The sequence below is a fragment of the Vipera ursinii genome, assembly GCF_947247035.1.
Source record: "Vipera ursinii genome assembly, chromosome: 1".
Taxonomy (NCBI): Eukaryota; Metazoa; Chordata; class Lepidosauria; order Squamata; family Viperidae; genus Vipera; species Vipera ursinii.
In genome coordinates this window covers 239909814-239927139 of record NC_139512.1, presented here as the reverse complement: position 1 = coordinate 239927139, position 17326 = coordinate 239909814, and the positions used below count along the sequence as shown (strand labels likewise).

The 17326-nt window shown below is 40.3% G+C and overlaps 1 protein-coding gene across 1 annotated transcript in view; it reads left to right on the top strand.

Annotated features, from left to right (window-relative positions):
* The window catches only part of UBE3D (ubiquitin protein ligase E3D), a 77748-nt gene that overhangs the window by 15156 nt on the left and 45266 nt on the right, over positions 1–17326 (top strand). The window contains exons 4-6 of the mRNA XM_083377516.1: positions 2072–2300; positions 8828–8894; positions 13412–13481. Of these exons, the coding sequence (XP_083233642.1) occupies positions 2072–2300; positions 8828–8894; positions 13412–13481 (366 nt within the window). The remainder of the gene's footprint in view (positions 1–2071; positions 2301–8827; positions 8895–13411; positions 13482–17326) is intronic.

Sequence of the window (17326 nt, the reverse complement as noted above, 5' to 3'; positions counted from 1 at the left end):
CTTGGGCAAAATAATATGTAGAACTGAGTATCGTTTAAGCAAAAGTCACTGGAATTAGTTGAGCTGTCTAATTGTGAAAGAGAGATGTATGTTGTCTTGGTTGGGTTTATATATGGCACGACAGAGAAGATGCCAGTTGGCTATAAAGGGAGCAGTTTGCCCAAGATGTTCTTGTATGGACTTCTGCCAAACAACTATCAATGAAATTGGTACTGCAAGTAATTCTGTGTCCAAGTTACACTGTTTGGCCGTCTGAAAGTAAATCTTAAACCATCATAAGACTCACAGACAGCGATACAAATGTACAGCTGTTTACGTATGTTGATTGCAAGAACTGGGAAAGCTGCTAATGCAAAATTCCAGCAAGCATTAAGTGTAAGAGATAGAAGACATATTTATAGTAGAAACAATAAACCCCTTTCACTCACCCATGTGGAGCAAAGGCAGAGACATTAGTTGCTACCTATCCATTTTCTCTGTGATAATCTAGTTTCAGACTGATTGTCCCATTTCCCCACTCCCCCCCCTTTAACACAACTAGCCCTTGCATGTTGTCCATATTTCTTCTGTAAGACTAAATCATCATTGTGGCTCCCTTTAATAATTCTCTTTAGGGTACAATTGAAGCTTTTATATGGATGTAGACATCCTTTCATTGCTTTGCTTCTGAACTGATCAGCTCTGCTTTTAAGAGTTCATCCTTGAGGCAAATACGTATGGGAAGAGGGAAACATTTATCATCTATTATAGCATTGTTGGAAGTGATACAAGAGGATGTCTGTGGAGATTCTCAGTCATCCAAGTCATGGTTTAACCAAAGGTGGTTTTTTCAAAAGGCAACCGGACTTTCTTTGCTTTTCCTTGAAAACGTTTTCGCTTCTCATTCAAGAAGCTTCTTCAGTTCTGACTGAATGGTGGAGAATGGAAGGATTTATATTCCTTGCAGCCATCTGGTTGTTAGCACTCTTTCTGAGAGTCATTGAGGCCACCTGGAGATTTATCTGCCCTCAGGGTCACCTGAGTAGTGCAGATATGGTGTGGAATTTTCTTGGAACTGCTGAAAGGACTGTATTGCAAACAGGAGATAGCTGGGGTCATATCCCTCACCCTCTTTTGAGAGAGGGCTGTTCAATCTTAACGTAGATGAGAAGCGAAACACCTTTAAAGAAAAACAAAGAAAGTCCAGTTGCCTTTTGAAAAAGCACCTTTGGGATACAAGAGGATGGGCATGGCCCTACTCTGCCTATTATTGAGTCAGATTGATCTAAGTCTGTATAATATTAGTTAAAAACTGGCACTGGTGGAGTATGTAATATGATGGTGTATGTAATATGGCTTAATGTCCGAATAATAGAGGAAAATGGATTGATCACTGGGATTATTAGTGAAGACCAGTTTCCCCCCCTCGCCTCAACTAGCCACGGTCACATCTGTATTCATTCAGTACAGTGAATGAATGCATATATACCTATCTGCATGAATATTTTAGTTGGCATCTCCAAAAGAAAAAAAAAAGCAAGGCTACCTAGTACTTGCTACTTTAAGAATCTGTTTTAAATTTCTGCAAATCAGGAGACTTTGAACCATGTCTGCTCCCCTGATCCAGCCCATCTAAGGGTACTTTGTTTTTTGTGAAGTACATTCAGTCGGAAGCTGCTTTCTGTTCTGTCACTGAATCACACCATTCAATTCTATTAATAGCCCTAGACCAGGGGTAGGCAACCTTGGCTCTTTTATGGCTCGTGGACTTCAACTCCCAGCATGGCTGGCTCAGGAATTCTGGGAGTTGAAGTCCATGAGCCATAGAAGAGCCAAGGTTTCCTACCCCTGCCGTAGACCAATTTTTCCCACGTGCTCCAGGTACCATTATGCTAAGATACACAAACATAGGTTCTCCCCTGCAAAGTTATAATTTGCCCCTTAATCTCCATTTTTATGTAGGGTTCTCAGCATCAGAAACAAGTAGAAAATCTGGTCCCTTTTCTTTACTCATACAATTATCCTGCAGTCTGTACAGCCTTGATTCTTGTTGTCTCTGTTATGGTAACCAACTCATTCTCTTCATGCTTAGGACATTTCTCCGGGTTCTTTCACTTCCTTTTGAGAACTGGAGTGATTTGGTTGATGAATGGTGTTGCCATCCTAATCCTTTCAACGACAGCCTGCTTCATCCCCAAAACGATGACTGTTTTCTTGGGCCCAATTATCTCCTGATTAATTCAGGAACTGAGTTATCAGGAACAGAATCTGGAAGGCTTCATTCAAAGGATGAGTGGACTACAAGTAGTGAGTCTCTCTTGGTAAATATCTACAAAAAATAAGACAAAAGACTGCATTCCTTTGAGTTGCACAATTCAATCACTGCTATTTCCATTAAGTCAGGCACTAGAAACACTGTGAGTTCACCACACTCTGGCCATTATGGGACTTGTAGTCCAACAGCATTTGGAGGGTCACAAAGTCCCAGTTCCTGGATTTGAACTCTTGTATAACAGTTTTTGGTGTGTATGCAAAAGATTTTGGAGAGATCATAATAGCCAACACAATAGATTTATTAGTATAGTTGTTTATTAGTATAGTACTTGAGTTTGCTTATTGTGGTAAGCCAAAGCCTAACAAATCATTTTGTAATGTGGTGCAATGTGCAGACTCAGCCAGTGTAAGGTTAAATGACATGTGCTTATGTTACTACATGATATTCGTGTGTGTGTGTGTGTGTGTGTGTGTGTGTGTGTATGTAACTATAAACTGTCACAACATGAAAAGTATGTATGGCTTCTATAAAGAGTTTTGTGAACTGCAGGCAAATTAACCAGAACATTATAAAAGCAAAGGGATCTATGAATTATTTTACACTCCTCTGGTTCTGGAAAAATCCAATGATGATCTCTTCTGGGGAGCATTTAGTGGAATTTATTGGCCACTCTTGGCATCTTTTGTGACAAGGGTGGAAATTACACATCCCTCCAATGCTAAAATATTTTGAAAGCAGGATCAGCAGTCTGTTACTATGTGGGGACCAGGTGAGTCTCATTAAAGACTTTGGAAACCTGGTTATTCAATCCAAATTTTTCATAGCCATTTGTACAATCCATCGCTGCATATAAAATGGCTCTCCACATTTGGAGTCTTGAGTGATCTGAATGCAGTTCTTCCACTTTATCTAGATGGCTTAAGTAGCTTTTTTTCTCTGGAGCTTTTAATGCTTTTGAAGATTAGTCACTTTTTTACAGCACAGCTTTCTGTCCTTCTGGAAATCTTCCCCTGAAATTGAGCCGCACCTTTGTGGACTTAGAAGTCCTTAAGTACTTTGGGTTAGACAAATAAATTGTTCCTTGAAGCATGGGCAAACAATACTGAACTTTTAAAGATTGGAGTATGATTTCTGATCACAATTTGCTTGGACGAATCAGGAGCTACTGTTTAAACTTATTTAAATAGGATGCAGAAGAATGTATTACTCTTAAGTTCATTATTACTCTTAATAATAGTCTTATTGATGGGAAAATGCTGTGATGTTCCTATTGCCACCCAAGTCTGTTTGGAACAGGTGAGAAAGTCAGTGGCTCGTGTATAATTGCATCGCTAGATTTATAGGGAGCCTTATTCATTTTTAACAAGCTCTTACTGATTTAAATGTCAGTTTGAACAAAGGAAGTACATGTTATTTATTTATTTACTATTAATGTAAAAGAAAAAAGTGCCACCAAAACTACACAGTCATTGCATCTGTTTGTCAGCTCTTATTCAAAGAATATCAGATGTTTCATTATATAATTAATTTAATATGAACGAAGGCCAATATACATGCCCCAGGATAATGTTGCAGGACCCAATCTGGATCGGTCACTGGGACCAGAGCTTTGGGACTCGTGCTGGAGGCCATCTTAGGGGACTTCGCTCTAGCATACACTCTGCTCTAGCATACACTCTTCTCTCTGCTAGAGAGAAGTTCCCTGAGGATGGGGTCCAGCATGAGTCCAGAAGCTCAGAATATTAAACCTGTGGTCCCAGTGACCGACCCAGATTGGATCCTAAATATATACGATTTAAATTTTCATTTAGGTCAGTGCTATATTGGTACTATATTTTTAATTTGGCTGGTTGTAAACGAGAACTGAGAGTTCCCAGTTATCTGGAAACAACCCCCCCCCAAGAACAATAAAAATCAATAACATTCCATAAAATCATGAACAGAATCCAAACCCTTGTATCTATAATTGAAAGAGCTAAAAGCCTGTAATATCCTTCCCTTGCTTCTTCCCTATACACGAACAAATTATTATTTGAGGGCTATTGTTTTTCATAAATCTTGGAGAATGCTGAGGTGTATTTTCATCACTTGACAATTGTAACATCAGGCAATAACTTGATCTGTGAAACAGCCGTCACAGAGAGAGGCCAGCCCTCCAGATCACTTGAAACAGGACTCCTTAATGGAGCGTTTCACCCACTTTGTTAAGTCTCAGCAGGTGATAAGTCATTGAATAATGAACCCTGAAGCAGGTGCTCTTGCTTGTGTGCCAACCTGTGTGCCACTGAACACCATCCTATTTCCTGTGCTTCAGACAACTTTTGTCCAAATCATCACACAACAATTTTAAATGCTCCAAGGTCTCAAATTGTTCTAACTGCTTATCTCTTGAGGAAAATGTTTTCTTCCAGACAATATCAAGGACATTTTCAGATAGAAATATGTGTGTGTGGGGGGGAAATAGTGTGCAGCTAGCCAACAGCTGAAAGTTGTCACACAAGATACATTGATTTAATTTGTGTGGCAAAAACATACTGTTATTTCTGTTCAGGCCAGCAAAACCATGGAGTTCTTGGTGCATGACTTTTTTTTATCATTACATGAAGTTCTGATCAGACGAAAATATATTGGACAACAGAGTGGTAACATCAGAATTGTGTGCGAAATGCAACATAACCTCTGAATGTTTATTTTGTAAGAAAAAGTTTTAGACTGTATGCTACTTATATTCATTATGAATTAATTAATGGACAATAAGAATTAAACAAAAGCAACTAAGCCAAAAACAATTAGCCACAAAGGCTTTGTTAAAAAGAAAAAGAAAAACCTTCCATGTTTAAGAGCTTCTGCATGTTGTGCAGTAAGATGAAAAGAACAGGAGAAGCCTCAGAAGGGGAGATTTCATGGTCCATAGAACTAAGAAGTAGATAGGACAGCAGAGAGAAGGAACTTGGTGCCTCAAACAATACAAAGAACTGTGGAAATTCTGGAGGCACTGATTGAGTTGACTTGGTTCTTCAGAGTTTGAGAAACCTTTGTCAGCTCTGCTTGGAGATAACCACAGATTACATTTCTAGTTCGTGGATCAGGAGGCCGTCCAGTCACTGATATTCTAGTGGCCCCACAGTGGGACTGTTGTAGAGTTATACATGAGGCTTCCTAATATTCTTCCAGAGATCTATATAGCTCCCATCCTCATGATGCTCCAGGAGTCTTTAAAAACCTGCTGTTCTCCTGGGAAAGATATTTCTTGAGTTTGTTGGCATGTTTCTTATCAGCGGGAGTGTGGCTGTCTGGTGTTTGTGATTTTCTTTTTATTATTTTTCTTTAATTCTTTTATTTTTAGTGTCATTTATATTTAGCATGACTAAGAGTCATTTTGGAACTGGGCAGTCTCTAAATCTAATAAAAAGAAATACATTAAATCAATAAATACTCGTTTTAAAGCCATATTCTTGGATACGGTTGAAAACAAGACAGACGTAGTTCCAGTCCAGATGGTTTCTTTTATAATATTAAATTACCTAGCATAGTTTTCAGCAAAAGTATAATCAAGATTAGTCCTCTTGCATACTGTATATAAATTCCCTTTGTTATTTGCAGGAATTCTCTTCCAGCTGAGCAACCTGAGATAATGAAATCACAGATAATGAGACTGTGGAAAAAAACACATCCACATTATAATTTCTGTAGTATCCCAAAAGATGTGGCAAAAACAAAATATGCAAAGCTGTATGTATTATAGACACTAAATTCTAGCACATATTTTAAACTCTAGATACATCAATAAACCAGAAAATGAGGCCATAGATAAAGAGTGCCAGATATATGGACTAGAATAATTGCTCTTTCATGCCATAAAATTAGGGTTCATTTTAACACAGAATTTAGTATTAGGTTTTCTGCTGGGAATTTATGTTGCACAGATTCAAAATTATGTAGATTTTTGGCTTTGGACTGCTTGTAAAATTTGAAAAAAGGCGTATGTTCAAGTCCATGTTTGGTTCTTCTGAGGAACCTTAACTGTGTAACCTTTTATTAGTCTAGGCAATGAAAACAGTTGTCTTCTAAGTATGTTGGACTACAGTCAAGCTGGTGGGGATTATGGAAATTCTGATCTAACAGTTCTGTAGGGCACCAATGTAGATTTACCCCTCTGTTTACTCCTGTTCACTGGGTAATTTTGGACTAAACTGTCTGTTTCTTTAGCACATACAGTAGTGCATCTTTCAGTCACTCTTCATCTTGAGAGCTCATATCCTTACCAAAACAAAGGATAGGATTAAAAAAAAAAGTGGGGTTTACAGGTTGTGTAGTGGGACCTTAAGTGATAATGAGTCATCAAAAGCCAGCGATCTGGAATTGTTTAACTTTGCTCTGCTGTTTTTTTGTGGTATAAAAATAACATGTCACGGTAATAATTTAAAGGCTAACCAGCTAATGTAATGTAATATGGATGATGCAGTGATAGGATGATGCAATCATAGGAATGACTCAACAGGTGTGTGTATCCCTTTAAGAGCCTGAGTATAAAAGGGAAGTTTTTTGCTGCTGTGCTCTCTCGTCTGTTTGACTGCTGTAACTGCTGTATGTTGGAGTTTGCTGAAGGACCACGTGTATGTATTTTGTTTCTACTGTATATTTGTAGATAGTGTGTAATATAAACCACATTTAATGACAAACTACTGTTTACTGTTATTTACTCCTGGGTTACCTCAGCACAGTAAGACTGTGCATGCTGTGACATAACAGGATGCTTTAAGTTGGGAAATGACTTTGCAACTACGCCTTCTATCCTGGTCCAGAGTTCTGTTTTCAAAGTGTTGAGTATACCTAATAATATGTGGGCAGTTCTTCTCTTTGACTTTCTTTCCCTTCACCTATCAATTAAAGGTAAATGTGTTACAAACAAGGTGTCACATCATTGGTCCATCTGGCTCAGGCTATTTGAACTGGCAGCAGCAATCCATGTCCTCTCTTCAAAGGGTTGTCACACTTGCCTGGCCATTTGGAGATGTCATGGGTCTTCTGCAAAGGAAGTTACTTGTCCTGCCATTGCACTTTCCTCCTCCCTTTCTCACCCAGGATGTTGCAAAATGGAAATACAGGTAGTTCTCCACTTACAACAGTTCATTTAATGACCGTTCAAAGTTACAACGACACTGAAAAAACTGACTCGTGACCGTTTTTCGCACTTAACGACATTTGCAGCATCCCCACAGTCATGTGATCAAAATTCAGATGCTTGGCACCTGGTTCATATTTATGACGGTTGCAGTGTCCCAGGGTCATGTGATCAGCTTTTGTGACCTTCTGACAAGCAAGGTTAATGGGGAAGCCAGATTCACTTAACAGCAATGTTATTAACTTAACTACAATGATTCACTTAACAACTGTGGCAAGAAAGATTGTAAAATGGGGCAAAACTCACTTAAATGTCTGACTTAGCAACATAAATTTTGGGCTTGATTGTGGTTGTAAGTCGAGGATTGCCTGTAATTATTTCAATTGACATGTTCTGTCTCAGCCTATGTGAGTCCTTGTTATGCTCACAAGGAGAAACCCCTCTTCCAAGGATCAGGCAGGAACCGCAAGAAAAAAACAACCCCTTTTATTCTCACAGACCTGAGTCAGTGTCCAAGGCAAACAAACACAGTCCACAGAAACTCAGTCCTCAACACGAACAATTGCCTTTGGCAACCAGCACCTCCCACACCTTCCCTTTTATAATTCAGCCAAGGCATGGCTTCCTAATGCCTTCTCCTTTGCCTTTGGAGCTGCCCCATTGCATTCCTCTGTCCTACTCGCTGTTCTTGCCTGCGCTTTTGTGCATCCTGGATTTGTCTCAACTGTTCTTCATCGCTGTCCAACTCAGGCTCCCAGCTGTGTCTCAGCCTGAGTGCCAGTAGAGAGGCCAGGCTCCTCATCCGACTGTAAGTCTTGGAGCTTCTCAGAGCCTTCCTCTGAATCTCAATGTCACTCTAATGTCCTCCTTATCTGATTCCTCAGACTCAGCTGCCGGATCCACTGGCTGGCAAGGAATCACAACACAACATGACTTACAGGTCTGCTCATGAATTACTAGAGCAGGTTACATCTTACATGCGGGCTTGACAATTATACCTCTTCTCAAATAGCTTTTGGTAATTTGATTCTGAAACTGCTAGTACTTTTCTACCATGCATGAATCTGGAATTCATGGTGAAGTCTTCAGTCTTCTGGGTTATTGAAAACACACAGCCATGCCTCAATTTTAATAAAATGTTCTCTGTGAATAAATCATCAGCTTCGCAGTTTAATGACTGTGCGCTAGTGGGCTTTTTATTGTAGACAGTAATGGGGATCCCGTTCAGTAATTTTTAAGGGCTGATTGGTCATTGTTACGGAATTATAATAGTCTTTCTTAATATGTTCATGCTGGGAGTTTGAAAGAGACATGGGCTAATTTGTCTGGAGTATAACAGGAGAAAATTGTCCAATAGATTGAATTTTTTTGTAGAAATTTTAAACAGATTTTCTCCTCATGTATCTACCAAACAAGAAGACATTTAAATCTTTTCCTTTGCTTTGCAGAATTCACAGGCAAATAGTATAATTTGCAAGCGCTGCAAGACGTTGTTGGGAGAAGCTATGCCCTCAGGTACTGAATTCTCAGATAAAATCTTTGAAAGCTGTTTTAGTTCACCTACTGTTAGAGAGGTTTTGAAATGACCTGTTAAAATTGCTGTTTTTAGATGGGTTTGAAAGGGCTGAGGTTGTTCTTTTATTCCAAATATATTTTCATTAAGCAACCATAAAATTTGTCTGGATTTAGGAGGAATAATAATAATAATAATAATAATAATAATAATAATAATAATAATAATAATAATAATAATAATAATTAATAATAATAATAATAATAATTAATAATAATAATAATAATAATAATAATAATAATAATAATAATAATAATAATAATAATAAAGAATACTATAAATGTACCTGCAAAGTCAGGGATACCCCTACTTCTCAGGAAGTAAAGTGAGCCATCTCAAAGAATTATGTGAAGAGTTGCTATTTCCGTTGTGTGTCTCACTACCACATGCTTCTTTCTATGATAAAATATGGCTGCTGTTTTCCTATCACTCCGGAGCAGAGTAACACCGTTTCCCCTACTTTCCCCAAGAAATCTGTCCTCTCTTTGAGGAGGGGACACCTTATTTGTTTTCTTTTTCCTTATTTTAACAAAAAATATCTAGCTAGGGTACAGCAGCTGGGTAACTTTGACTGACCTTAAAAAACTTAACTGGAAGATTAGCCCTCGGATGGGAGGCTCCTAAGAAGTCCCAGGACACACACACACACACACACACACACACACACACACACACACATGCATACATTTATATCTCGCTTTTAATATATGTACAAATGACTCGAGATGGCAGATAAACGCAACACACCTCATGTTTTCTCCACAGCAACAACTCTGTGTGGTGGGTTGAGCTGAGAGTGACTGGCTCAAAGTCACCCAATCTGGCTTTCATGGCTAAGGCAGGACTTGAACTCATGGATTCCGGCTTTTTAACCTGCTGCCTTAACAACTGGACCGAACCGTTTCTCTCTGTTAACTAGACTGGGGAAGAAAAATACATCTCAGAAGAAGGAAGCAGCAAACTCCTTCTGCATATTTGCCAAGCAAAGGATGTGGATATCTATGATGACACTAGCTGTTGAACTTGAGTCAAAGGAGACTTCACTTTTTTTTGGAATGAGCAAAAGGATATTTTTGTGTTTTAGTATATAGCAGAAGGGAACAGAAAAAGCAAAGACAGTTGCTGGGGACTGGAAATGGAAAGAGGTTGAGTGAATAAAAGGGACATTTTGAAACAACTTTAAACTGTTTCTGCGTGATTTCAGTTTACAAAGCAAAATTTGGTTACTCTTACAGTTTCCCTATAGTAGAAGATATTGGAAGGGTTATTTTCTCAGAGTGAGGAATAAAGGTAGTCCTTGACTAACAACGGTTCATTTAGTGACTGTTCGAAGTTACAACATCACTGGAAAAAGTGACTTATGACCATTTTTCACAATTATGACCATTGTAGCATCCCCATGGTCATGTGATTTACATTCGGATGCTTGACAACTGACTCACATTTATGATGGTTACAATGTCCCGGAGTCATATGATCGCTTTTTGCAACCTTCTGACAAGCAAAGCCAACGGGGAAACCAGATGCACTTAACAGCTGTGTTACTAATTTAACAGCTGCAGTGATTCACTTAACAAATGTGGCTAGAAAAGTCATAAAATGGGGCAAAGTTCACTTAACAAATGTCTCACTTAACAACATCAATTTTGGGCTCAGTTGTGGTCGTAAGTTGAGGACTACCTGTACTTTGGAGTTCTTGACAAAGATAGTGCTGAGGAAGGAGGAAAGAAAGGCATTGAGTAGCTTTAGGGAGACATTAGAAATCATACACACACAAATACACACACACACACAAACACACACTTCAACTCACCACTTGTCTCTGTAGAAAAAGTAAGAAGTACTTGAAGATACATTAGAATTTGGTGAGTTCAGATTCTCTCCAAAAGTGTTTCTGCTTTTACCCTGACCTCAGTGACTTTCAAAAGTATGGCCTTCAACTCCCAGAAATCCCTGCAAAAGCCATCTGTCTTTGGAACTGGGGGTGGGGGGGGGAAGGAGCTGAAATACACATGACTCTGGGTGGTCCGGGTTGAGAAAAGCTGCCCTACCACATCACTTGGCTGGACTGTTAAAGCCTAATTTTAAAATCTTTTGGGAACAGTTTCAATTCTGTACGCATTAATAATGCGCTTGAATAATACAAGCATCCCTGAAATGTGAGAGTAGCAGAATGTAAATATTTATGAAATTGCCGCATATTTTTCCAATTCATCCTCTTCTTGGACCTTTAATACATGACTGACATGCAGAAGTTTAACAGGTTAAGTTTTTCTTTATTGCATAGCTCCATGCAGTGCTTTTTTGTCAAAGAAAAAGGTGCTGGAACTCACACATGTTATACAATCTGCCTTGCCTACCCTACAAGGTTCCATCCAAAAAAGGTGCCGGAACTCCGTTCTGAGCGTTCTATGAGGAAAAAAAGCCCTGACTCCATGTCAGAAGAGGAACAGGATCAGGTCTAGGCGAAAAGAGGTTGCTCCAGCTCCAAACTGTAATTCTTAAGAAGAACCAGACTCAAAGAGTCATGTTGCCTAGCATCCAATAGTAGTCAGCCTGTTGCCTTTGGAAAACGGAAAAGGAGCATGGGATTTATAATCTGTTCCCACTGACAGTCATATAAGATGTGTTTAATGGTGTGCTGTGCTCTGAATTAATATACTTATCATTTTGACTACCGTATATACTTGAGTATAAGCCGAATTTTTCAGCCCACTTTTTGGGCTGAAAAATTCCACTTCGGCTTATACTCCAGTCAACAAAAAAACTTACCGAGGACTTGTGCGCGGCCGAGGCTTTGGTGCTTCCGGGATCACGCGCACCTCTCCCAAGCCGCCGCCGTCCGGAGACCTGCCGAAGTTTGGGGAGGTTTGGGGAGGTGCGCGCGCACCTCCCCAAACCTCCCCAAACATCGGCAGGTCTCCGGACCTCCGCGCCCTGCCTGCCTGCTTCTTTCCGCTGCCTGGCTACCCTATGATGTAACCCGCTTCATGATCGAGTGCGACGCCTGCAAGGACTGGTTTCACGGCAGGTAACACAAAGCGATCGGGCCTTTCCTCCCCCCCCTTTCCCTCCCCCCTCCCGCTCTAGGGCAGAGATCCCCTTCCTGCCGTGAAACCAGTCCTTGCAGGCGTTGCACTCGATCATGAAGCGGGTTACATTGTAGGGCAGCCAGGCAGCGGAAAGAAGCAGGCAGGCAGGGCGCGGAGGTCCGGAGACCTGCCGACGTTTGGGGAGGTTTGGGGAGGTGCGCGCGCACCTCCCCAAACTTCGGCAAGTCTCCGGACGGCGGCGGCTTGGGAGAGGTATGCGCGATCCTGGAAGCACCGAAGCCTCGGCCGCGCGCAAGTCCTCGGTAAGCTCCGGGCGGTCACTTGCTTTGTGTCTCCTGAGGGAAGGGGGGGTGACTGGAGCGGGCGTGTTTCCTCGCCTGCTGGGTGCCGCGATTTGCCCGGGGAACGCGCAGGCCCCGAATGTGTATTCAGGCTTGCAAAATGGCGGATCGAGCCTCTGCTGGCGGCAGAGGCTTGCAGAGCGCGGATCCAGCCTCCGCCGGCGGCGGAGGCTTGCAGAACGGCGGATCGGCTTATACTCGAGTCAATAATTTTTTTCAGTTTTTTGGGGTGAAATTGGGGGTCTCGGCTTATACTCGAGTCGGCTTATACTCAAGTATATACGGGGTAATTGCCTTTTTGAAAATGAAAAACCTCTTGATCCTGGAATGCTTCTTGGTATATTTCAACTTATTAAGCATTTCAGTGACAAAGATTAAAAAAATGATACAAACTAAGAAAACTAAAAGAATAAAAAAATTAAAAAAAAATTAAAACTGGACAAGATGGAAAAAAAGAAAATAAAAATATAGTAAAAAGAAAAGTAATATATAAAAAAGTGACTTCTCCTTTCATCAGAGCAAGTATAAATAATTTTAGTAACTTACCGCTTTGTCTTAAAATACAGTTATATGACCTCTTCTTCTTTTGCCTCATCTTTTATTTATGAATAAAACCTAAAAACCTTGTCACTCAGCAAAAGTCCATTAAGAGTTACCAGAGATAACAATTTTAATTTTTTAACACTTTCCCAGTTGATTTCATTTTGTGAGGGAATTGGTGTGTTTGTGGTGGTTCTGCTGGAGAAAGAAGGAATGATAAAAGGAAGGGGAAGCAGAAAACAAATACCATTTTGTTGTTTGGTATGGGCACATAAGGAATTAATTTGGATAGGATACAAATTACTGCAATGTTGGCAGCAGAGGCTGGTTTAATATTTATTTGACTCCCTTCTCTCCAGTCCTAGTTCCTTGTGGCTCCTTTCTTATCTACTTAGTTCTATGTGATCCATGTCCTTGAACTTGATCATTGTTTCTTTATTACGTTTTCATGACTTACTGACTTAAGCTGTATTTTCATTGTACATTAATTCATATGGCACAAAGATTTCATTTTTCCCCTCATAGGTGTCATAAAATACTATTTCACAGAATTGCTTGTTCAGCCGTCTGAAGACAGCTTTTACATAATACCAAGGTAGTATCATGCATTTCTATATTAACTTGACATGGCTTGTCAAATACTGTATGTAAAGCAACTTCTTGATAGGCATGGCTGTCTTTGGGGAAATTAATTTAAAACCCTGTATTAAGTAATGATAATTGTGTAATCACTAAAAATGTTTTCCCCACTCTCTTTCTTTTTGTTTCAGGTGTGTAATTAGGGTGTGATGTTAGGGGATATAAACACTGAAATCAAAGATCTTGGAGATTGTTAGATGATTCTATATCAATTTCTTAGATTTCAAATGGCCAATTTTAAAGGCACAATCTCTCTTCTGTATTACAGAGTTGTCCAAAAGTATAAGTATACCTCACTTAAATCCAATAATGGCTTTTAACTTGTAAGAGATACTATTAATTATGCTATGCCATTTTCATTTATTTTATTCTTTATAGGAATACATTATGTCATATATCAAGCGCATACATTCTTGCTTTGTGGAATAAAAAATGGTGGATGCCATTTATTTGTGTCTCATGGCAACTTGGGATTCTTTAGGAAAAAATAAAGGGTGCCAATACTTTTGGCCACATCTGTAGCTCCAAAAAACGGAATCTTGTCCTTTTGTTCAAGAGGTAAATAGAAAAGATTGGACCTTGTTCTTTGCTTGATTGTTCCCATAGCAATCTTTTTAGATGGCAGGCACCATGGTGTGGTTCTGCACAATAAATGAGTGAACTTGGAACATTAAAATAAAGCAATAATTAAAAATAAAGCACCCAAATCTTATGAGATTTCATATGAGAACATAGAAATTTTGCATTGTTTTAACATTCTTACAAAATTTTAGCAATTAAAAAAATACTTTTGTGTAACTTTAAAAAGAGTGGAAGGGTTTTTAGCTTTGTTTTATAGCTTTGGAGATATGGTGCTCCATTCCTCATTCTTCTTTCCAAACAAGGTTTGGACAACTTTGGTAGCTGATAACAAATTAAGTTCACTCTTGCTGTATTTGCAAAGCCAAATCCACTGTTTTATTAAAACCAGAAGTATGCTTTGTTCTTCTGGACTGTCCACCCACATTTTTATACTGGTTATTCTATCCTTGAAACTGTTCTTAATATCTTGACAATGCCCTTGTAAAATCATTGTTTCTAGTATGCTTACAACAGAATTAATAAGTCCCCAACCAAAATCATTCACTTGCTGCTGTAGCAAGGGTTAGGGTTAATCAGTGGCACATTATGCAAACCTAATGTTGCTTTAATTAATTTTTGCCATGAATCATATAATTGCCAATTAAAAGCTGGTATCTAGCCATCACTTTCTAGCCTATGCAGCTTTCGGATTCATTAAAGTTTCTTGCCTTTTTAATTGTAGAGTGACATTTAACTAAAGCACATCACTCTGGAGGGAAAAATCACAGAATTTAGTCTGTTGCCATTATTAAATAAGGAGGATTTTTAACATATGGTTTATGCCTGCACCACACTGGACATCAAAAATGTAGTATAAACAAGAATAAGTGTATACTAATAAGTGTAAAAGTAAAAAAGCTGAGGTTTGATCTTATCTTATTCTACTGCACCAAAGGGAGTCGGAAGTCAACGCTTTTTCTTTCTTTCCCCCCCCCTCTTTTCTAGACTTTTCCCTTCCCTTTTCCCTCCCCCATTTTCCTATTATTTTGTTTTGTATTTTGTATTTTATATTATAAACTAATAAAAAAAGAATAAGTGTACATTGGGAGTCATTGCAATTGTTCAGGAGGACAATGGTTTGTGTGGTTAGGATGCTGGGTTGGAAGTTAGGAAGCCCACATTTGAGACCTGAGTGCTGCCATGGGGTGGGGTGAGCTCCCCTCCTTCACTCTAGCTCCTGCTGAGGACATGAAATGAGCACCCAACTGGGCATCCCCTGGGTAACGGTTAATCCTTTCCACCTGGAAGTGCCTCAGTGCTTCCGACATAACTGTGATGTGATTGCAGCTATATGGAGTACTTGTAAGTATCTGAAATAGACCCTTGCTCTGCTGGTGTTGGACACTTGGCTTCCTTCATACTGTGGGTCCAGTATATACTTACAGCAGGCAATCTGAAAAAGATTGATGCATGCTTTCATTAATCTAAGATACTTTGTCTTGGACCCATTCTGAGTCAAAATAGATGTGGCAATTTATTATGATGTAGGGAAAAAGTGTTTTTGTAACTGTGGAAGGATGGAAGTTGCTGGAATTGGGTATGGTTGCTGGAATTGGGTATGTCTAGTTTAATGAAGGGAAGGACTAGAGGTGACATGATAGCAATGTTCCAATATCTAAGGAGCTGCCACAAAGAAGAGGGAGTCAAGCTATTCTCCAAAGCGCCCGAAGGCAGAACAAGAAGCAACGGATGGAAACTGATCAAGGAGAGAAGCAACCTAGAACTAAGGAGAAATTTCCTCACAGTTAGAACAATTAATCAGTGTAACAACTTGCCTCCAGAAGCTGTGAATGCTCCAACACTGGAAGTTTTTAAGAAGAGACTGGACAGCCATTTGTCTGAAATGGTATAGGGTTTCCTGCCTGAGCAGGGTGTTGGACTAGATGACCTTCAAGGTCCCTTCCAACTTTATTACCGTATTTTCCGGCGTATAAGACGACTGGGCGTATAAGACGACCCCCCAACTTTTGAGATGATTTTCAAGATTTTTTTGTCTTACACGCCGGAAAATCAGCGAGCCCGGGAAGGCACGCCCTCCCCTCTCACTGTGGAGGAAGCAGGGCAGGCTGGCGTCTGGCGGGAGCCGGCAGGGCAGTCCTGCACACGCGCGCGCTCCCCGGCTGTTAAGGAGCACTCCTTAGCAGCCGAGGAGTGCACGCGTGTGCAGGACTGTCCTGCCGGGTCCCGCCCGACACTCTTCCCTCTTGAGGCAGCATCCCCGAGGACTCCTTAGGAGCCGGGGAGCGATCCTGCCTCAAGAGGGAAGAGCGTCGGGCGGGAGCCGGCAGGGCAGTCCTGCACACGCGCGCACTCCCCGGCTGCTAAGGAGTGCTCCTTAACAGCCGGGGAGCGTGTGCGTGCGCAGGACTGCCCTGCCGGCTCCCGCCAGATGCCAGTCTGCCCTGCTTCCTCCACAGTGAGAGGGGAGGGCGTGCCTTCCCGGGCTCGCTGATTTTCCGGCGTATAGGACGACTGGGTGTATAAGACGACCCCCCAATTTTTGAGATGATTTTCATGGGTTAAAAAGTTGTCTTATACGCTGGAAAATACGGTATTATTATTATTATTAGTAGTAGTAGTAGTAGTAGTAGTAGTAGTAGTAGTATGAGGGCAGGAGAACAGATGGATAGGTATTCTTAAAAAATTCAAACTGCTTTGGACAACAACTTTAAATATTGCTAAGCACATTGATTTGTGCTTTAGATTGTAAGCCGCCCTGAGTCTTCGGAGAAGGGCAGGATATAAATGGGATTTTAAAAAAATGTAAAAAATTCCATTTGCAGAGCCAATTTTATCACCAAAGATTCGTTTGTATTGACCACAGCTGAATTTTATGCTTGCCTCTTCTTCTCTTGACCTGTCTTTTTTAATAGGAAAAGAAAATTCCTTGTTTTTCTCTTGCTGTGTTTCATACTTGCTGCTGCCCAGCAGAGTCCAAAGAAAGATAGAGATGCTATTAGAACATGCTAAAATGTGACTTGGTCAAATGTGGCTTTTGCAGCCTGATGCTGTCCCATTAGGCTGGGGCCCCAAGTCCTATCAATGTTGTTTTGATTGATCTGAAGGGCAGTGAGGATGAGAAAAAAATGCCCTAGAAGATGAATGGGCAGACTGCTAGCTGAATGTGGCCCTCAGGCTCCCATTTACCGCCTCAGTTCTCCCAGATTGATGAGGGCGACA